Source organism: Rhinoraja longicauda, chromosome 17 (genome assembly GCF_053455715.1).
Source record: "Rhinoraja longicauda isolate Sanriku21f chromosome 17, sRhiLon1.1, whole genome shotgun sequence".
In the NCBI taxonomy this organism is placed as follows: domain Eukaryota; kingdom Metazoa; phylum Chordata; class Chondrichthyes; order Rajiformes; family Arhynchobatidae; genus Rhinoraja; species Rhinoraja longicauda.
In genome coordinates this window covers 22,760,428-22,783,413 of record NC_135969.1, presented here as the reverse complement: position 1 = coordinate 22,783,413, position 22,986 = coordinate 22,760,428, and the positions used below count along the sequence as shown (strand labels likewise).

General features: G+C 44.3%; 1 protein-coding gene across 5 annotated transcripts in view; it reads left to right on the top strand.

Annotated features, from left to right (window-relative positions):
• Positions 1 to 270: 270 nt before the first annotated feature.
• Positions 271 to 22,986, top strand: part of gmppb (GDP-mannose pyrophosphorylase B) — a 29,527-nt gene continuing 6,811 nt past the window's right edge. The window contains exons 1-9 of one of the 5 annotated variants that reach the window (XM_078414348.1): positions 285 to 462; positions 3,887 to 3,963; positions 4,712 to 4,846; positions 7,717 to 7,797; positions 8,639 to 8,687; positions 9,627 to 9,769; positions 11,755 to 11,913; positions 15,652 to 15,730; positions 20,712 to 20,839. In XM_078414348.1, coding sequence (XP_078270474.1) covers positions 4,718 to 4,846; positions 7,717 to 7,797; positions 8,639 to 8,687; positions 9,627 to 9,769; positions 11,755 to 11,913; positions 15,652 to 15,730; positions 20,712 to 20,839 — 768 coding nt within the window. In that variant the 5' untranslated portion in view covers positions 285 to 462; positions 3,887 to 3,963; positions 4,712 to 4,717. Of the gene's footprint in view, positions 463 to 505; positions 825 to 3,882; positions 3,964 to 4,711; positions 4,847 to 7,716; positions 7,798 to 8,638; positions 8,688 to 9,626; positions 9,770 to 11,754; positions 11,914 to 15,651; positions 15,731 to 20,711; positions 20,840 to 22,986 lie in introns of those variants that run through there. The other 4 variants (XM_078414345.1, XM_078414344.1, XM_078414347.1 and 1 more) reach the window with 4 other exon arrangements.

Genomic DNA, 22,986 nt, shown 5'->3' with positions numbered 1-22,986 from the left:
GACCCCACCCTGAACGGCCTCCCCTCATTGGTAGCCCCCCCGGAACGGCTTCCCCTCATTGGTAGACCCTCCCTGAACGGCCTCCCCTCATTGGTAGACTCCCCCGGAACGGCCTCTCCTCATTGGTGGACCCTCCCCCCCCCCGACACGGCCTCCCCTCATTGGTTGGCGCCGGCTCGCCCGCCCGCCCACGCGCCAGGGCGCTTGCCTGCTCTCTCACCTCTCATTGGCCGGCTGAGCCGCAGGCGATCCGCCATTGGTTGTTGCCACGTTACTGCGCGGCGGCAGTGCCACGTCTCGTGTGTTTGGGAGGCCGCGGGAGGCGGACGGACGGACGGAGAGAGAGAGAGAGAGAGAGAGAGAGAGTGAGGGAAGAGTGTGACAGCGTTCCGCTTCGGTGAGTCGGCAGCGCCGTACAGCCTCGGCTGTGGCTGCGATCCTCAGCCAGGGAGCGATGGGTAGGTCTGGGGAGCCAGAGACCGCTTGTTGATTTTGGGCAGCAAGCAAACTGCTGGATAAACTCAGTGGGTTGGGCAGCATCTGTGGAGGGAAATAAGAGGTTAAGACCGGTCACCAGGACAGAGGGTGTGGAGGGGAGGTATGAGGGCATGAAGGTGCTGTGAGGCAGGTGATAAGGGGGTGGTGGGCAGATGGAATCAGGTTGCGTAGAGTAAAGTTGAGAAACAGAAGCTGGTGAGTGATAGGTGGAAACAAATAAGGAAGTCAATGGGCAGATGGAGCAAGGCAGGCTAGGGAGGAATGGATGGGAGGCTGGAAACTGATACATGGCGACACAAGTGGCTGGAGATGCTGGGATTCAATAGGTAAGATAAGGGTATGAGATAAGGGTATGAGATAAGGGAGGGATGATGGTCAGATAGAACCAGGTGGGGGAGGGACATGAAACTGGCTGTTGGGGGTGAAAAGAAAGAAAGAAACAAACAAAGGATACAGAGAGCATTTGTTTGCTAATATTGTCAATTCAATGTTCATACTATTCTAGGTTACGTAGATTGATTATGAAGTAATAATAATAATAATAATAATACATTTTATTTATATAGCGCTTTTCATATACTCAAAGACGCTTTACAGAGATTTTGAGAACATAGGGAAATTAATAAATAGATAAATAAGTAAATAAATAAATGAACAGAGAAAGGAGACAGTAGGTGAGGTGACCTTCAGTGGTTGAAGGCAGTACTGAACAGGTGAGACTTCAGCGATGTTTTGAATGTGGTGAGTGTGGGGGAGTCTCTAACGGTTTGGGGTAGTGAGTTCCATAGGGTGGGAGCAGCGATGGAGAAAGCCCTGTCCCCCCAGGATCTGAGTTTAGTCCGGATGTGGGGGGATAGGAGATTGGCAGCGGCAGAGCGGAGGGTGCAGGTGGGAGTGTGCCTGTGGAGGAGGTCGGTCAGGTAGGATGGGGCCAGGTTATGGAGGGCTTTGTAGGTTATGAGGAGGATTTTATACTGGATTCTCTGGGGGATGGGGAGCCAGTGGAGTTTATAAAGGACGGGGGTGATATGGTCACGGATCGAGGTGTGTGTGAGTAGACGGGCAGCGGAGTTTTGAATGTATTGAAGTTTATTGATGATTTTTGAGGGTGCGCCATAGAGGAGGCTGTTGCAGTAGTCCAGACGGGAGGTGATGAAGGCGTGGATGAGGGTTTCTGCAGCTGTGGAGGAGAGGGATGGACGGAGACGGGCAATGTTTTTGAGGTGGAAGAAGGCTGTCTTTGTGATGTGTTTGATGTGTTTGTCGAAGGAGAGGGTTTGATCAAGGATGATTCCAAGATTCCGGATGTGAGGTGAGGTGGATACTGGGAGACCATCAATGTTGAGGATGAAGTTTTGGGTGGATTTGGTGAGCATTTTTGGACCAATGATGATGATTTCAGATTTGTTGCAATTGAGTTTGAGGAAGTTTGATTGAAGCCAAGATTTTATTTCAGTAATGCAGTTTGTCAGTGTAGAGTGTGTGGTGGAGGAGATTGACTTGGTGGAGATGAGGAGCTGGATATCATCGGCGAAGCAGTGGAAGTTGAGACCATGACGGCGGATTAATTGACCAAGGGGGAACAGGTAGAGGATGAAGAGGAGGGGGCCAAGGACTGAGCCTTGGGGGACACCTTGGGGGAGGGGAGCGGTGGGGGATTTACAGTTGTTAATGGAGATGAACTGGTGTCTGTCAGAGAGGTAAGATTTAAACCAGGATAGGGCTGTGCCGGTGATGTTAAGGGAGGTTTCAAGTCGGGTGAGGAGAATGGAGTGATTTATGGTGTCAAAGGCGGCGCTGAGGTCAAGTAGGATGAGGATGTTGAGGTTGCCAGCGTCGGAGGAGAGGAGAATGTCGTTTGTGATTTTGAGGAGCGCAGTTTCAGTACAGTGGTTTGAGCGGAATCCAGATTGGAAAGTTTCATACAGGTGAAGTACTGTTCTAGTTTACTTTTGAGCTCAACCTGACAGTGGAGAAGGTCGAGGACTGACAGATATCTAAAGATAATCACGGTTGCAGACTTAGGGAGTTCGAAATCTTGGGAGAATTCGAACACTGACATCCAACCTAATGTTGAGTTGCTGTTGGCAACACAGATCAATGAGAGCTCGGGGACTTAGTGCAAGTTAAGATCTGACCAGCTGAGCTTTGGATGAGTTTAAGCTAATACAGATGGAAAGTGGAGGCCGGGTCATGAGTGCGTTCAGAAAGTTGGGCTTGGCGTGAAGATAGATTTGGAGGATGGTTTGAATAGGGGTAAATTTAGTTGATGCTTTTTCTCCTATGAACTTTGAAGTATATCACCAACATTATGAAAAGTCTAGAAGATAAACACAAATGCTGGAGTAGCTGTCCAGATATGTGGAGGGGTAAGGTGTGAAAACTACATATGAAAGAGGATGACGATAAGGAAATGTAGAATGGTGCCTTGAGACGACAATAAGGAAATGTAGACTGGTTCATTGTTAGCTATGGGAAGGTGACAAGGAGGCATAGCGGTGGAGCAGGATGAATCACAGAGGAAAAGCAGCAAGAGAGGGTGTTGCAAAACTCTTGTCGGAGAGAGGAGAACTTCTTCAAAGTAGGCATACCTTGAGGAGCTTTCGCAGTGGAGCAGACAAAATGTGTAGGAAGAAACTTCAGATGCTGGTTTATCTTAGCTTTGATTGGTGAGAGTGATGGGACATTGACTAGACAATGGGAGTTTTTGATGATAGTACTTAAGGTGTCCCGAGTGAAAATTATGGCTGATTATTACTGGAAGCTGGACAAGCAGTTTGTTGGTGGATGATTCAAGAGAAGTGGCAGACAGGAACTTTGATCATACAATGTTACAGCGACAACAGTTTTCTCACCCCATTGTAGTTGCTTCTGGGAGATTTGGATGTGGATTCCTTATATTCTTACCCCATTTCAATAGACAATAGGTGCAGGAGTAGGCCATTCAGCCCTTCGAGCCAGCACCGCCATTCAATGCGATCATGGCTGATCACTCTCAATCAGTACCCCGTTCCTGCCTTCTCCCCATACCCCCTCACTCCGCTATCCTTAAGAGCTCTATCCGGCTCTCTCTTGAAAGCATCCAACGAACTGGCCTCCACTGCCTTCTGAGGCAGAGAATGCCACACCTTCACCACTCTCTGACTGAAAAAGTTCTTTCTCATCTCCGTTCTAAATGGCCTACCCCTTATTCTTAAACTGTGGCCCCTTGTTCTGGACTCCCCCAACATTGGGAACATGTTTCCTGCCTCTAATGTGTCCAATCCCCTAATTATCTTATACGTTTCAATAAGATCCCCCCTCATCCTTCATTTCCCTGCAGTATTTCATTTTTTCACCGGGTTTCTTGTGCGATTATAAAATCTTCTTTTACCACCTTTTCAGGTAGTAAATCTGAGATCACAGCTCGCTGAATTAAACAAAAATCTCCTCAAAACTGCCCTTTTGTGCAATTGATAAAATCAGGTTAGTGCCTGACTTCAGTTATTCCTCTATTGTACCAGCTGTTGCTTTGGTATATATTTCTTTAATGCTTTCATCAAGAGGGAGTACATAATAGAAAGGTATTAAGAACAAAGTCATCTAAAATGTGGTTTGTGATTTCATAGAGATTGATACATCCTTTGGCCCACCGAGTCCATGCTGCCCATCAACCACTCAATTACACAAGTCTTACAATAATCCCCTTCTCACATTCCCATGAACTATCCCCAGATTCTGCCACTCACGTACACACTAGGTGCAATTTACAGTATTTAGTTAACCCATATGTGGGAGGAAACTAGTGTACCTGGAGGAATCGCATACATTCACAAGGGAGAAAGCACTCTGGCTGTACACAAACAGCACCAGAGGTCAGGATTAAACTTGGGTCTCCGGTGCTGTAAGACAGTAGCTCTACAGGCCATTCAGTAAAGGCTATTTGGTACAATGGCAATAGCAGGAATCACAAAGAGTTTGATGGTTGTTTTTGTGAAAAATATAATGTTAATTGAAGATTTGAAGTGGAAAGGATAGTAACAACAGGGGGGCTACAAAGGGAAGGGTATGACGATGTGCATTCCCACACACACCTTTATGATGCTTCCGTTGGTATATCTATGATTAAATTGTTGTTATTCATGTATCGTAGCATTTGAACAGCCCATTACTACAGCAGTTTCCACTTCTGAAATATCAAGTGAGAGATTGGATTTCCAATTTTGTTTTGCAGGTGAAGATGAAAGCATTAATTTTGGTTGGCGGCTATGGTACACGGTTACGACCGCTGACGCTCAGTGTTCCAAAACCACTGGTGGACTTTTGCAACAAGCCAATTCTTCTGCATCAAGTGGAGGCTTTAGTAAAGGTACACTCAGCATCTTAGTGGCAGAATGTCTCCATGGAGAGAATGGTGCACATTAATACCAAGGCATGAACTTGTGCATCCTACGGAAATGTCGTCGGAGTGTAACAATGATTGGTTCTCTGTGGGGTTATTGTTCCCCAATTATCCTTTCATTATTGACCTTGTTATTTTGTTTGAACACATGCATACTTTCTGCATTGTACATAGTTTCCATTTTATGGGTGCCAACATATGTCATAGATTATCCAACATGATATAATATTGGATATTCCCTTTTCAAATTTGATAGCACCAATGTTACAGGGTCTAGTTACAGTGCTTAGTAACTATCAGTTAACAGCACATTAGCTAAAGATGTTCCTACTTGGGAGTAACATATTTGTGGTCAATTTGATTTCCCTCTTGGGCGCAATGGTTTTGCAGTGCCAGAGATCCATACGACCGGTGCTGCCTGTACGGAGTTTGACCATTCTCCTTGTGACCACTTGGGTTGCTTCCAGGTACTCCAGTTTCCTCCCTCACTCCAAAGATGTACAGGTTTGTAGGTTAATTGACTTTGGTAAGTTGTAAAATTGTCCTTAGTGTGTGTAGGTTTGTGTCCGGCATGATTGCTGATCGGTGTGGACTCGGTGGGCCGAAGGACCTGTTTCCATGCTGTATTTCTAGTCTAAAAGTAAAGTAAACACAATTTCACCATTGTGTTATAATGCTGTATCCAATAAATAATCTATACTGTGAAGAGAAGCTGCTCTAATTGTAGAGGGTTTTTGTTTAGATGGTACAGTACACTCAGAAAGGATTCAGACCCCTTCACTTTTTCCACATTTTGCTACATTACAGCCTTATTTTAAAATAGATTTTAAAAAAAATGTTTTTATCATCAATCTGCACACAATGCCCCATAATAAAAATGTGAAAACAGGTGTTTAGAAATTTTTGCAAAGTAATTAAAAAGAAATAACTGAAATATTACATTTACGTAAGTATTCAGACCCTTTACTCAGTACTTTGTTGAGGCACCTTTGGCAGTGATTACAGCCTCAAGTCTTCAAGCTTGCCACACTTGTATTTGGGTAATTTCTCCCATTCTTCTCTGCAGATCCTTTCAAGCTCTGTCAGGTTGGATGGGGAGCGTCGATGCACAGCTATTTTCAGGTCCCTCCAGAGATGTTCGATCGGGTTCAGTCCAGGCTCTGGCTGGGCCACTCAAAGATATTCACAGACTTGTCACGAAGCCACTCCTGCGTTGTCTTGGCTGTGTGCTTAGGGTCATTGTCTAGTTGGAAGGTGAACCTCCACCCCAGTCTGAGGTCCAGAACGCTCTGGAACAGGTTTTCATCAAGGATCTCTCTGTACTTTGCTCCGTTCATCTTTCTATCAATCCTGACTAGTCTCCCAGTTCCTGCCGCTGAAAAACATCCCCACAGCATGATGCTGCCACCACCATGCTTCACCGTAGGTATGGTAATGGCCAGGTGATAAGCGGTGCAGCTTGGCATTCAGGCCAAAGAGTTCAATCTTGGTTTCATCAGACCAGAGAATCTTGTTTCTCATGGTCCGAGAGTCCTTTAGGTGCCTTTTGGCAAACTCCAAGCAGGCTGTCAGGTGCCTTTTACTGAGGAGTGGCTTCTGTCTGGCCACTCTACCATGAAGGCCTGATTGGTGGAGTGCTGCAGATATAGTTGTCCTTCTGGAAGGTTTTCCCATCTTCACAGAGGAATTCTGGAGCTCTGTCAGAGTGACCATCGGGTTCTTGGTCACCTCCCTGACCAAGGCCCTTCTTCCCCGATTGCTCAGTTTGGCCGGGCGGCTGGCTCTATGAAGTCCTGGTGGTTCGAAAGTTCTTCCATTTAAGAATGACAAAGGCCACTGTGCTTTGCAGGACCTGCAATGCTGCAGAAATTGTTTTATACCCTACCCCAGATCTGTGTCTCAACACAATCCTGTCTCGGAGGTCTACAGACAATTTCTTCATGGCTTGGTTTTTGCTCTGACATGCACTGCCAAATGTGGGACGGTAGCGCAGCGGTAGAGTTGCTGCTTTACAGCGAATGCAGCGCCGGAGACTCAGGTTCGATCCTGACTACGGGTGCTGCACTGTAAGGAGTTTGTACGTTCTCCCCGTGACCTGCGTGGGTTTTCTCCGAGATCTTCGGTTTCCTCCCACACTCCAAAGACGTACAGGTATGTAGGTTAATTGGCTGGGTAAATGTAAAAATTGTCCCTAGTGGGTGTAGGATAGTGTTAATGTACGGGGATCGCTGGGCGGCACGGACTTGGAGGGCCGAAAAAGGCCTGTTTCCGGCTGTATATATATGATATGATATGATATGATATATAGACAGGTGGGTACCTTTCCAAATCATGTCTAATCAATTTAATTTAACACAGGTGGACTCCAATCAAGTTGTAGAAACATCTCAAGGACAATCAATGGAAACAGGATGAACATTAGCTAAATTTTGAGTGTCATAGCAAAGGGTCTAAATACTTATGTAAATGTGATATTTCAGTTATTTCTTTTTAATACTTTGCAAAAATTTCTAAACACCTGCTTTCACTTTTTTATTATGGGGTATTGTGTGTAGATTGATGATAAAGAAAAGAATTTAATCCATTTTAAAATAAGGCTGTAACGTAGCAAAAAGTGAAGGTGTCTGAATACTTTCTGAATGCACTGTGTAATATATCTTAAGCTTATGTAATGTTGTGTCAGAAGAAATCTGGGAAACTACTGTTTGGCATTTGTTACAATAATGGGTGTATTTGTTCATCAAGAGCTTGACATTATTCTGCCAAAAATGCAATCTGCGAGAAGAAAATGTTATCAATTCTTTATGGAGTGTAAACATGTGGTCTGTTTTCAATAGGCTGGTGTATCACATGTGATTCTTGCTGTCAGCTATATGTCCGAGATGCTGGAGAAGGAAATGAAGGAACAGGAACAACTGGTAAGGTTACAATAATGCTTTCAGTACATTCACAGTTTTTCTTGTTGCAACAGGTAAAAGTAAAACTTTCTTATTCAATTATGTGATGCAGCCTAATTTCATCCATGCAGACTGTATCTAATTTTCTTTCAGTTATATTTGATTGATTCTTCACCTGAAGCCAAATGATTTCAGAGGGTGGGAAATGTTTGAGTGCTGGAGAATGTATAAGAATCATGTAGGAAATAGCCCCAATCAGAAGTACAAAGACTTTGCAGACCAAAAATGAGTAAACAACCGTGTTTTTGAATGTTATGTCTATGTGAGAGAGGGGGAAATAGATAGGTGAATGTGCAATCCTAAATTGATTCCCACAACTTCATTGTGAAGTATGTTTGAAGGGCGGTCATGTTGTACAGTGCATCAATAAGTTTGCAGATGACCAGATTTCATAAACAACATTGTGACATTTTCTGGGAAATCTATTTGTAATGTTATTAAATGGATCTGCAAGGACTGTCCAGCTAAAAAACACACATGAGAACCCATTTAATATCAGACCTGAAAAAGAGTACTTCTAACAGTGCAGCATTGCACAGGAAGTGCCAGTTTACAATATGGGCTCAATGCAGTGCATGAAGGCACCACCTTGTACCTCTGGCTACTTCAGAGCTGCAGGTTGGGTGAGCACTTGGTCAGGTCAAACTGCTAAACATCCATCCAATCCACCCTCTTTGTCCAGCTCTGTACAGGATGAATGGCCACCTAAATGGAAAAGCCCATGACAAACTACCAGAGAAAGACTCTGGGTCTTTAAAGAGCAAAGGTAGTGTAACTGTGTGTATTTCATTATTTCTTTCAGCTGGGTATTCGCATCTCACTGTCTCATGAAAAAGAACCCTTAGGAACAGGTAAGAGATCTCTCTACGTGATGTGCAAGGTCCATTTTTGGCCTTTGCTATACTAATACTGAGTAATTAGAGAGACATTTGTATTAGATTAAATAATTAACTGTTTCTCCAAATTAATCAAGTTGTATACTTTTGCAATCCTGAACACTTAGTCCACCAAATGTTACAGGATATCAAAGTTCCTCCAAATGTTTATTAATGTATCTTTTGATAGGCGATATCCTTCAGTAGGAGGTACAATGCACTCATTGAGGGCTGCCTATATTACTTCTGGTGAGTTATAGGAAGAGGTGTGGGCCATTCAGATGACCTCTCTTACTCTTAAGTTGGCAGATATTTAACTTAACTCCTTTCCTTCTTTAACATATTATTTCTTTGACAATAAAACAATAGTCCCTAATTTGTAAGTCCCAACAGGAAACTTCATAATCATCATAATAATCGTAATCATACTTTATTAGCCAAGTATGTTTTGCATCATTCAAGGAATTTGATTTGCCATACAGTCATACCAATAAAAACACAAAATACATTTTAACATAAACATCCACTCCTCCACATTTTTCACCAATGCAGGATAGGTTTGGGCTCAAGGGGTCCACTTGGTCTATACTTTTTAAAACACACTAAAAATAACAAAAACGATAAAAAGACAGACAGACCGCTCGCAAGGCTGCCGTCGCTGACAGCGCCACCCGATGAGATTTGTTTCATAGACCGACAGGTTTGCTGCTTCTGATGCTAGCCTAAACGTGAGAGGGTGGTAAGTGGAGTGAACGGAGGGCTTGGATAGATTTTGAAAGAGGATTGAATTAGAGACTGAGTCATTGACTGTTTTGTAGACTGTTTTGTAAATAGTTGCATGCTTTCTGAACCTCAAAATTTTAATCAGGAGCAGTGAACTGTTGGATTCACTCTTTTCCATTCTTGTATTTGCAGCTGGACCTCTTGCTCTGGCGCATGATATGTTTGCCGATAGTTCAGAGCCTTTCTTTGTCCTAAATAGTGACGTCATCTGCGAGTTTCCCTTCCAGGAGATGGTCCGTTTTCATAAGCACCATGGGAAGGAAGGTACCATAGTGGTAAGTACAAAAGCCCATTAGCATTGGGTTGGCATGTGACAAATCATAGGAGGGGAATGATCATCTCCATGAACAGAGATTTGAACCACCTAATCTTGATGTTCATTGGCATTATGATCTCAGAATTACCCACGATCAACATTTGGGGATCACCACTGACGACAAACTCAACTGGACCAGCTGCAAAAAAACCTGCAAGAAATGGCCAGTGGCTGGTGTGTTATGGTGGGTGACTCACACTTGAACATAGTTTACTGTGACAGAGCTCTGAAACCTGTGATCTCACCCCTTAAGAAAGGAAGGACAGTGGTTGCGACATCTGAAGGGTAGTTAGGAACGGGCAAAAAATGCTGGCTTTGCCGATGCCCAGATCTCCAAAAAATAAAAAATAAAGACTTTGTCATCTGGTGTAAATAATGCTGTAATACTCAATGCCAGCAGAGTGTTATTGACCCCCCCCCCTCCCACCTTTGAATGGAAGTGTAATATCATCAAAGATCCACGTCACCCTGGCCATGCTCTCATCTTGCTATTAGCATCGGGAAGAAGGTGCAGGAGCCTAAGAACCATTACTTTCATGTTCAGGAACAGCTTCTTCCCATCAGCCATCAGGCTTTTGAAGCATATGGCACAGCCCTAACCACAACCTTACCTCAGCAACAAACTACTGTAAGCTTTTGTTTATGTTGCACTAGATACTTTGATTTGCACTATTATGGTCTGGTTACCTAGTATAACAGATAATTTATTATTTATATATATATATATATATTCCTTTATTCGTCCCACACCAGGGAAATTTACAGTGTTGCAGCAGCAAAGTAGAGAGCAAGAGATCATTCATTATAAATAAAAGATATATAAATTGTCATCAGCTTTGCCATCATCCTCCTCTCTCCCACCACCTGCACTGAGTCGAGGGGGCAACCCAGGACAGATCTGGCCTTCCTGACCAGCTTGTCGAGTCTCTTCCCTTCCCCTGCTGAGATGCTGCTGCTCCAGCTGACCACCCCATAGAAAATGGCCGATGCAACCACCGTGTTGTAGAAGGTCCTTAGGAGTGCCCCCTGCACTCCAAAGGACCTGAGTCTCCTTTGCAGATAAAGTCTGCTCTGGCCCTTTCTGTATAGCGCATCGGTGTTTTCAGTCCAGTCCCGTTTATTGTTGAGGTAGACACCCCGGTACTTATAAGAATCCACCCTCTCGATGTCCATTCCCCGGATGTTCACCGGTGTCGGGGGGACCTGGCTGCGCCTGCGGAAATCTACCACCATCTCCCTGGTTTTCCCCGCGTTGATCCGGAGGCAGTTCACAAACTCCTTGACCAGTTCTCTGTACGCCCTGTCCTCGTCGCCCGTGATAAGGCCGACGATGGCAGAGTCGTCACAGAACTTCTGTAGATAGGAGTCTGCAGTGCTGTGCCTGAAGTCCGCAGTGTACAGGATGAACAAGAATGGAGCTAGCACTGTTTCCTGCAGAACACCAGTGCCCCAATACCCCAATATTTGTATTATTGATTATTGTATATTTATTGTGTTTTTACCTTAATATGCCTGTAAAGGCACAGCAAGTAAGAATTTCATTCTTTTATACCTGTTACATATTACAATTAAACACTTGTGACTCGACTGAAGGAATGGGTGACGTTTCGAGTCGAGACCCTTCTTCAGATGTAGTCTGGTATTTTGCAGCTATAACAGTATAACAGCTATATACTGCCTCAAGTTAAGTAACCATGTTTATAATATAAGGTTACAAGCATTCTATCTCAACCAGCATCTTGAGTGAGCCACTAGGGTCTCCCTGCCACCAGCCCCAGTACTGAATGAAGCATGAAGCAGTGAGCTGCCTTCTTGCAGTGGCAACAAATGAGCTGCTTTAGGCTGAGACAAAGTTGCCTTTTAAAGGTTCTTCCTTTCCCTGATGACTTTCAATTACTTTGTCACCTGTTCCTTTCTTCTTTAATCCGTCCTTCCATTTGACAGGTTACTAAAGTGGAGGAACCATCCAAATACGGGGTGGTCATATATGAAGCCGAGATTGGGCGGATACACCGATTCGTGGAGAAGCCTCGGGTGTTTGTGTCGAACAAGATCAATGCAGGAATGTATATCTTCAGCCCCACAGTTTTAAACAGGATACAGGTATGATTGTCTTTCCAAGAAGAAGGAAAATCTCAGGACGAAAGGACAGTGGAACTCACAATGCTTTGTGCTGAAATGTCATTGGTCTACATTGTTTCTTTTTATGTTGGAGGTGGCATGGATTTGGGTCTCATTACCAGACAAGTAGGACATTTGGCAAACTCTTGGTGCATAGCGAGAAACCTTGAGTGCTGATGAACGGCATCAGAACTTGTCATGGTAGATGTCATAATGGAAGGTGGAATAAAGCTTCCACTTTTCTGTTCTATCAAGACTCCCAGGGGATAAGGAATAAAGGTTAAATAGAGCAGTTTACCATACTCTTATCTATGTACTTCACTAAAATATCTCTCCTATCAGCCCATTTCTGCATGATTAATTGATGCTGAATAACTTGATTCCTGTTAACAGGAAGCTGCTGTATTATATCTCCAGTTTGAAAGCTGCCCTAGTGAGAAGAAAAATCTTGGGTCCAAAGAGCAGTGGAGCCTACAATGCTTTGGTTTAGTTACTGCTTAACATTAATTTTGTTCAAGCCTGTATTTAGTTTAAAACCCAGCCTTTTTACCAGGCAACTCAGACAAGTTATTCCTTAAATGCAATAACCTCACTTTGCATGAAAGGTTTGCCTGTTGCATTAAAAGGTTTGCCTCTTGTCTGGCTGTAAGTGTGGAATGATGTACTAGTATTGGAGGTGAGGGATTCAAAGTCCAAGGTTTAACTGGTACCTCTGGGATTGTTTACCTTGGCATAAAGAGAATTGACAGGAGGTTTGATGGAAATGTACCAGACCCTGATATGTTTAGATAGGGTATATGGAATCTGCTCCATTTTCCAGAAAGTTCAAGGATCTGGGGTAATAGGTTTAAAGATTTTTCTCATGCATACACCTTTCAAACTGGCGACATGGCAATTTTTTTTCTGCAGTGTGACTAAAAATGGATTTCGTTGCTTGTAAGAATGATGGATACAGAGTCAATGTGGTACTTCAAAGGGAAATCTTTCTCAGCACTTGAAAAGTACTTTGCATGGCTGCAAGAAAATGAAAGTAATTGGGAACTGCTGTGGATACTTTGGAATATGTGGTCTACTGTGATTCTAAGCTGCAATCCTAAAATAATGGATGTTCTCATAGACACATAGCTGCTAATTAAAAATAACATATTCAAAGGGTATGGTGAAATGAGGATATTTGGACTCTGCAACAGGATATAGTTATGATGAGTGAGTGGTTGATTACTTGGCAAATAGAGTTCATTGTGTGAATGTGTGTGGTCATGCATTTCAATAAAGAGAAATGTCAAAGTATGATCTAAATGGGACGAGACTGCAATGGGAAGGAGTGCAGGGGGATCTAGGTGTTCTTGTGCGTGAATCACAAATGGTTAGGTAGGGTAATTACATTCTAGGCGATATTGTTTAGGGCGTGGAGTTTAAAAATTGCAAAGTATTGTTTCAATTATACAGACGTTGCCACACCTGCACTACAGTGCAATTTTATGTAGCCATATTTTAAAAAGATGTTTGCATTGGAGGCTGTCCAAAAGTGATTCACTAGGCTAATTCCTGGGATGAAAGGGCTGTCCTCTCACAAACAGAATCAACAGAAAGATCTGTATTCTCAGGAGTTCAGAAGAATGAGGAGAGAGAAATGACAGTTTAAAAAATATATGCAAGATTTTAAAATGATTTGTTACTTAACCATTGTATCAATGATTACATCAATGAGTGAACAGGACTTTGTGTGGGTTAGACACAGATACCATAGGCTTGCATGCCAGATTTGATAAGGTCATTATGAGTGCCTGGGTTAAATTCAGTATATCTGAAAATCTAGAGATGAAGGGAATTGTTAAGGAAAAGGAAATACTGGTCTGTTTGGTGTATTGTATGTTCTAATCTTAATTTGAGGTTGGATATAAATAACACCAGTGTTGGGTGTTGTCTGAAGAAGAGATCCGGCCTGAACCATCGCCTATCCATGTCCTCCAGTGTTGCTGCTTGACTGCTGAATTACTCTAGCACCTTTTTATTTGGTTGTTGTCTTATGTTGCCAAGGGCATGAATGGAACATAGAACAGTAAAGCAACTGAGCAGGGCTTTTGTCCCATCAATGTCAACCATCATGTCAATTTAAACTAACCCCATCTTCCTGTATATGGTATATATCACTCCATTCCTGTTCATGTGCCTCTCTTAATGACTCTTAATCAGTGCTATTGTATCAGCTTCCACCACCTCCTCTGGCACATTTTGCTCCCTGTGTATATAAAAAAATATGTCTTGTAAATCTCCTTTAAACTTTCCCCCTCTCACTTTAAACCTACATCTTCTAGTACTTGACATTTACATCCTGAGGAAAAGGACACCTACTATCTACCCTGTCTATGCCCCTCATCATTTTATAATTTTCTAACAGGTCACCACTTAGCCTCCGATTCTCAGGACAAAACAATCCAAATTTGTTCAACCTCCATCTAGCTAATCTTTTCCAATTCAGACAACAATGTACTAAAAAGGAGATACAAGGGTTGTGCAATGGTAGAGTTGCTGCCTTCCAGAGCTTGCAGTGCCAGAGATCCAGGTTCGATCCCGACTACAGGTGTAGTCTGTACGGAGTTTGTACGTTCTCCCCATGACCGAGTGGGTTTTTTCCAAGATCTTCGGTTCGGTGGGACGAAGGCCCTGGTTCCACGCTGTATCTCTAAACTAATCTAAAAAAAAAATGAACATCAGATGCTTGTTTAAAAAAAACCAGAAAACGCTGGAGTAGCTGAGCAGATCAGGCAGCATTTCTGGAGAACATGGATAGGTGATATTTCCAGTATGTGCCCTTTTTCAGACTGATAGAGATGCTGCCTGACCTGCTGAGTTATTCCAGCACTTTGTCTTTTTTTTAAACACCATAGTAAACCTCTTGTGCCCTCTCCTTCCTCTCGTACTTTCCTGTATGATGGTGACCAGAACTGCACTCAATACTCCAAATGTGGCATAACCAGTTTTATTTAGCTGCAAACTGTGACATGTGTAACAACCTTTTTACGTGATAATTTATCGTAAATTCTTCAACAACCTAAAAATACAACCTCCACTGATTCTTCAGCCTTCCAGGCAATTTTTGACAGAAAAACCTTTGACAAACATAATTTCTCAATTCATTAGGCCATATTGACTCTGTCTAATCAATTTGTGCTTTTCTACGTGTCTTATCACTTGATCGATGAGTCCACTTTCCATATTTCCTTAAGATGCAGAATGAGGCCATTTCATCATCGAGACAATACAGGATAACAGCCCACGTATCCTTCAAATCCTCCCCGATTTAACCACTCGTCTAACATGTTAGGGTCAATTGGAAAATTAAACTACCAACTTGCATGCTTATGGAATATGGGAGGGACCTGGGACACCGGGGAAATCCATGTGACCACAGGCAGATTGTGAAAACTTCACTCAGAGGTTGGGATGGAATTTGGGTCACTGGAGCTGTGAGGCAGTTGCTCTGCTTGCTGTCATTTCTTGAATAGGGTGTTATATTTATTGTTTGCACACATTGCTGGGGTCATTCCAGAATCAATGGGTGGAGGGGGGCGGGAAGAGCCACATGCATAGATTCTGTAACCATTTATCAGAATGCTAGAATGCAGGCCATCTGGTCCCAGGGATTTGAAAGCTTTTAGCTGCTTTGGTGTAGGCAAGGTTAGCGTTGTTGACTGCATGTTGTTTGTCTTTCTGCAGCTCAGGCCAACATCAATAGAGAAGGAGATTTTTCCCGTCATGGCACAGGAGGGGCAGCTGTATGCCATGGAGCTGCAAGGTGAGGAATGTGCCCAAAAAAGGCCTGGAATGTGGCATCCAGATTTCTTCCTATAATTGAAAATCTCTGAGCTTCGTAGAGTTTTACTAACTTTATCGAATTGTTTGAGGAGGTGACAAAAGTATTGATGAAGGTAGGGCGGTGGATGTTGTCTATATGGATTTGAATAAGGCACTTGATAAAGTCCCCATGGCAGGCTGATCCAGAAGATACATGGGATTCACAGTGACTTGATCGTATGGGTTCAGAACTGGCTTATTAATAGAAGACAGGATTGTGGGGGAAGGCTGTTATTCAGGCTGGAGGTCTATGATCAATAGAGTTGCACAGGGATCTGTGCTGGACCTCTGATGTTTGTGATATATATGTAAACGTATTGGATATAAATGTAGATGGATTGGCGAGTAGATTTGCAGATGACTCCAAGATTGTTGGAGTTGTGGACTATGAGGAAGGATGTCAAAGTATACAGCAGAATAGACCAGATACATAAATATGGTGGTGGGGGGGAGGGGGGGAATGGCAGGTAGAATTTAATCTGAGCAAGTGCGAGATTTTGTACTTTGGGATATTAAATATAAGGCAAGATCCTTAACAGCATTAATGTACAGAGTGATCTTGGAGTACAAGTCCATTTCTCTCTGAAAGTGGCAACACACGTGGATGAAGTGGGAAAGAAGGTATACAGTATGCTTGCCTTCATTGCTTAGGTCATCTATATACTAAAACTCTTGTTTGTACGCTTGTTCCTGAACTACAGCCAAAACGGTACCCGATAGTGCGACAATTTTAGGCTCACGGTCGTCCCGTGTCCTATGGAAGAGGTTTAATTGAAATCGGTGTTATATTTTTTAAGTTATTCACATTTTAAAGTTTTTTAAAAAACGCGCATGCACAGTTGGGGCTCCGTTGATCTGGTACTTACGTAAGATGGCCACCATATCCACGTGTGCGCAGAACCAACGCGATCGCGCCTGCACAGTTGGGGCCCGTTGAACAGGGCTCGGCCGCCTGTCTCTTGGGGGTGGGAGAGCCAGGCCTGGTGCCAGGGAAGCAGCCGGAGCCTGGGCCAGTACGTGACTGGGTAACCGCGAGCCTGAGGTGGGCCAAGGGGAAAGGCAGCGGCGGTGAGGCCGGGCGTTGGTGGAGGCCGAGGTATGGGCCTGCCTAGGGCTCCCCCGTACCCCCCTCCTCTCCCTGGCTGGCTCAGCGCCTTCTCCACGCCGCCCAGAGTCCAGCGGCTCAGCAATAGTGGGAGAACCGCCGCCGCCTACCACTGAACATCCCCACACCAGGACGGGACAGGACTCTCCTCTCCCCCCCCCCCTCCCCACACTCGCTCCACCAATGGTGGCCGCCCGGGCTGGGAGGTGGGTTGCTACGGCAACCGCGGGTTGTTCCCGGGGGGATGGAGGGGGAGGGAGGAGGAGGTGGGGGAGGGAGGGGGGAGGATGAGGGGGTAGAGGTGGGGGAGGAGAGGGTGCTGCACCAATGTAGGAGTGGTTTGGGCCCAACGTGTCCATTTGGTCTAGTGGATTATAAGAGTCAGGATGTCATGATGCAGCACTATCCGACTTTGGTTAGGCTGCATTTGGAGTAATCCATTATATTAACTCGGCGGGAACTCATCCCTTTTCTTAACTATGTTTTGGTACCGATGTGCACACCGACCTCTGGCTGCCCATCCACTCCGTTGAGAATGCTCTGCAGCCTGGGGGCAGCACACCATCCTGTAGTCCTGCTTGTGGCTACATAACCTCCTGTCTGTCCCTTTAACTATCAATTCTCCTATCACTATAGCCGTGTCTAACCACCTACACCTTGCTGTGCCTCAGAGTCACAGACTTGGAAGCTGCTGCTTTCTCTTGCACAGTCATTCCCCCAGCAGTATCCAAAGAGGTATACGTGTTTTTGAAGGTATTGTCACAGAAAATACTTGCACTCTTTTCCTGATGGTCACCCAACTACTTTTGCTGTGCATCTTAGGTGTGACCGCCCCAGTGTATTTCCTGACTCTCTCATTCTCCTGGACGATCCTGAGTATATAATGCTGCAGCTCCAGTTCCCTCACATAGGAACTCCATCCACGTATGTTGCCAGTCATGAGCTGCAGCTGGACGACCTTCCCACAGGCGTAGTCCTCGGGGATACTGGGTTTCCCTGTCTTCCTGCATCGTGCAGGAGGAGCACTGCCCTAACTTGTCATGCCAACTGCACTTAGACAAGAAAGACACAAAAACAAGACTTTACTGTATCTTACTGTCACCCTCTGCTTTGCCTTCTCGCTGAAGCCTTTCGAGTCAAAGCCTTAATACTTATGGCACGGTGGCGCAGTGGTAGAGCTGCTGCCTTACAGCACCAGAGACCTGGGTTCGATCCTGACTATGGGTGATGTCTATATGGAGATTGTACGTTCTCCCCGTGACCTGCGTGGGTTTTCTCGAGTTTCTTCCCACACTCCAAAGACGTATAGGTTTGTAGGTTAATTGGCTTGGTAAAATTGTGCCTAGTGTGTTTAGTGTTAGTGTACAGGGATCGCTGGTCATTTTTTGCGCTGTATTAAACTAAACTAAACTTGCCCTCCAACAGCACTTGTTACTCATCACTCCCAGCAGGCTGGTCTGCTATACCTTCACTACTTCTTATAGGCTGCTCTTCTCCTCAATGAGCCAATCAAAAAGTGCCTTTTGAAACCTTCCCACTGCTGCTCCGCTCCGCTCTCCCTCCTGGCTCGAATCTTCAGGTTGGGTCATTTTGTGCTGTCAAAATTAGAGTCCAACCTCATTTATGCCCATCGTCAGATACACTATCTCCCTAAAGCTGAGTTATGAATGTTGGTGACCAGTTTGGCCATGTGAAGGTTTCATTAGTCTGTTCTTGGGCACACACATGCTAATTGGCGGACACTGGAAGGGAGGACATTAGGGGCAGGTTTTTTACCCAATGCCCCACTGTAGCGGCTGTGCCTCAAGATCGACAGGGATTGAGTCTGAGCGCTGGGTACTTCGGTCCCATGGATCTAAACCAGCGACCAAAATTCCTTGTTCTAATGTCTGATTCTGGTGACCCAGCTCAAGAGCTCTAGATCGCCTCTGCTGCACTGCGCCATTTCTTCAAGCGAGCATTGTTTCTGCACTCCCAGGAGTCGGTCATGTGTTGCATTTAGTTGAGTTTTTTGTTTTAGAGATACAACATGGAAGCGGGCCTTCATCACACCAAGTCCATGACAACTATTAATCACCTGTTCACACTAGTACTATGTTATCCTACTTTCTCAGCCACTCCTTACACACAGAGGCAATTTACAGAGGCTAAATAACCTATAAACCCATACATCTTTGGGATGTCACAAGAAAGTGGATCACCCGGAAGAAACTCATGCTCTCACATGGAGAAGGTGCAAACTCCATACAGACAGCACCTGAGATCAAGATTGAACCCATGTCCCTGGCACTGTGAGGCAGCTGCTCTACTAGCTGCACCTCTGTGCTGCCCTTTTGCCTGCAGGTTGAGCTAAGGAATAGCCTGCTGTTGGTTTTCAGAGAATCACAATTCACCACCGTGTCTGATCCATGAACTTTTTCTCCACTGATTGTTTTCATAACCTACACAGGAGTCATTTCCACTGTCACATTATCTGCTCTAATTTTCAACACCACCCAAAACAGCAATGGTTCTGATTTAGTGTGGAATGGGAAACTAGCTGTAATAAATACATTCTTCCCTTTGATGCCTTCTTAGAGACACCATTTATATATAAAGCTGGGAAGAAGTTTACGCAACAAGTAAAGCAAATTTGGAATTGTCTTCCCAAAGAGTTGAAGTTGTTGGCTGATTGAAGCTTTTGGATTCGATAGATTTTTGGATCAGGCTATTGTGATGGATGCGTATTAGTGGATTCAATCCAACTGAAGGCAAGGATGTGACCTCAAACTTACATCAACCTCTTTGTTGCCAGTTCTATACACCACATGGGAAATGATGTCAAGGCTTTGGTGAGGATAGAGGTTTACTGTGTGGATAGTTCAGCAAAACACAAGAACAGGGAAGATTGAAAGAAGCATTTAAATCTTGATAAACAATCCCACTTGGCCATTTTGTTCTCCCGAAAATCCTGCAGATATTGTGAATATCTAAGTACTTTTTAAAGGGATGGATTGATTCTATTCCTAACACGTTTAGCAAGTAAATTTCAGAAATGTGGTTTATAATGCAGAGATGACTATGTACAAGGGAGAATGTGTTTTTCCCCATATCTGCTATGTACCTTTACCAAAGATCTTAAATCTAAGCACTGAACAGTGTCACCAACTCTCCCCATTTATTCTAGTAATGATCTCGTACACCTCTCTGAAACCTCCTCTCCATCATCTTTGCTCCAGGAAGAACAGCTCCAGTTTCTCGGCTCTAAAACCCCTCCTCTCTGCAAAACTACTGGTACATTTTCCCTGCACCATCTCAAGGATCTTCACATCCTCCTAAAATTAGACGGCCAGAACTAGCAACAATTTTCCACTTGTGGCCAAAACAGGATTCTAAACAAACTCATCCTAAATTATCTGCATTTGTACCACATTTATCACCCTGAGGATCCTCTCTCTACCTGCCCTGCCATTTTCACACATAGACATGCAAACACATAGACACCTAGATCTGTCTTCATGTACATCCTTTGGATCTGTGTCGCTTGGTCTATATTTTATTTTATTCTACCTCCCACCTACTACACTTTGACTTAGATTTTGCCTGCCACTTACCCATCCTCCCAGCTGATTTGCCTTCTTACAATCTGTTATTGAAAAGATCCAGGGTAGAAGGTAATTGGACAATATAGATAATTTTGAGGCATGACTCAATTGCAGTTTCTGATTGGTTCTTCTGATCGGAACGTGATTCCCACCATTGAATGCCGATCCCAGTTGAAGCTCTGGCCCCAAATCTCTGGCCTTAGCAGCTGATGCAATTGTATTCTTGTGTGCAGGATTCTGGATGGACATCGGGCAGCCCAAAGACTTCTTGACTGGAATGTGCATGTATTTGCAGTCCCTACGACATAAAGCACCAGACAGACTGCACCAAGGGCCTGGAATCATTGGAAATGTGCTGGTGGTAAGCTGCAGTTCCTGATGGGGGTCATATACCTTGAGTTTGCGTTGCTGAGTTTTGTTTCCTGATTCATCTGTCGGGGCATTAGTGTTAAGGAAACTTATGACTTGCACGTTATCTGTTAATAATCCCACTCCCTGGCCAATCTTTGGGTCAGCGGTTTTAGCTTTGCAACAAGGTTTTCTATGTTTTGGCTTGGGTCAGGTGCTACCATCGGCCAAAACATTGGAATTCATGCAATGCCCCTACAGTGTCCTTAATCAGCTTCACCAATCCCAGGTTCACCAATCCCTGGGGGCCTGGATCTACCCAGTCCAACCTGGCTGTACTCCTTCTAACAAAGGGTACTGGAGAGGGAAGGGAGATCCCCTGCCCTACTAATGCCTGCTCCCTTCTTAGCAAACTAGGCTGGTTTGAGAAGTTGCACTGGAGCACACAAACAGCAGCCGCTATGTTGAGCTAGTGTTTAGACTCTGGAACTGTTTCTGCAGCAGACAATATCGAGACCGTTTGAGGCTCAAAGTCATGCCCCCTGTGATGAACCATGATGTGTGTGCCCTTTGTGAGCATGTGATCATTGTATAATTGGTCAGAAAGCCCAAAGTTTTTTGTTGCAGAGAGCTAAATCTGACTCTCACTGGATGTTTTCAAGTGAGAGTTGGATTTAGCTCTTTGGGCTAAAAGAATCAAGGGATATGGGGAAAAAGCAGGAACGGGGTACTGATATTAGATGTTCAGCCATGATCATATTGGATCAAAGGGACAAATATTGGCTCAAAGGGCCGAATGCCCTATTTTCGATGTTTATGTATTTTGTGTGAATTCACATGGCAATCTGGTTCAGCATGATTAACCAACATTTGTGCAACTACGTCTGTTTAAATTCATGCATTCATGTTTCAGGTTGAGCCTTGCTGGCTTTATCATATTTCATATGATCTGTGTATTTTTAGGATGCTGGTATTGTGAACATCTATAGCAACGTTTCTCAACCGGGGTTCCCTGGAACACTAGGGTTCTGCTAGAGGTCGCTAGGGGTTCCATGAGAAGTCCCTGGAAGTCTCCCCGAAAATGTGGCACCTTGGCTGGGCAAGGCAGCCAATCACGACATCACCGGGACTTCCATGGCCAATTTGTTCATTCGGCCGCTAGAGGTCGCTAGGGGTTCCGCGAGAAATCCCCCGCGCCCTGGAAATCTCCCTGAAAATGTGACACCTAGGCTGGGCAAGGCTGCCAACCTCATCGGGACTTCTATGGACGATCGATGGGTTGAATTTGCAACCTGTGGCCTGAGCTCTGGAACTCCAGCCCAGCTGGAGCCAGCACATCTATCCCCATCGCTATCTTCCTTGGCCGGCTTTGCAGGCTGGTATCTCGGCCCCCAGCTACCTAGGTGGACCGTTCCGGTACCATTGTACCCCTCTCGAAGGCTGTGACCTCCTTTGGTCAGGTACACTGGATAAACCATTTTCTGATTTTCTGGAACCAAGAGTGCCAGAAAATCAGTGGTGGAACTGTTTTGAGTAAATATTAAATTTAAGTGCAAGATTATATAACTATATTAATTAATTAAGACGTGGTTAAAATATAATAGGCAGCATTATATTGCCAATTGCCACCTTTTTGGGCTGATTATCAATTTATGTGCGAATTTACTTCAACAGGTACTTCAATAAGCAAGATGACATTATACTCTAAATTACTGCAATTAGTTGTCATATGTGGGTTAGTTTGATGGAAAGAACAGGAAGGCAGATTATTATCTGAATGGTGTCAAGTTAGGAAATGGGGAAGTACAAAGAGATCTGGGTGTCCTTGTTCATCAGTCACTGAAAGTAAGCATGCAGGTACAGCAGGCAGTGAAGAAAGCTAATGGCATGTTAGCCTTTATGACAAGAGGAGTTGAGTATAGGAGCAAAGAGGTCCTTCTGCAGTTGTACAGGGCCCTGGCGAGACCGCACCTGGAGTATTGTGTGCAGTTCTGGTCTCCAAATTTGAGGAAGGATATTCTTGCTATTGAGGGCGTGCAGCGTGGGTTCACTATGTTAATTCCCGGAATGGCGGGACTGTCGCATGTTGAAAGACTGGAGCGAATAGGCTTGTATACACTGGAATTTAGAAGGATGAGAGGGGATCTTATTGAAACATAA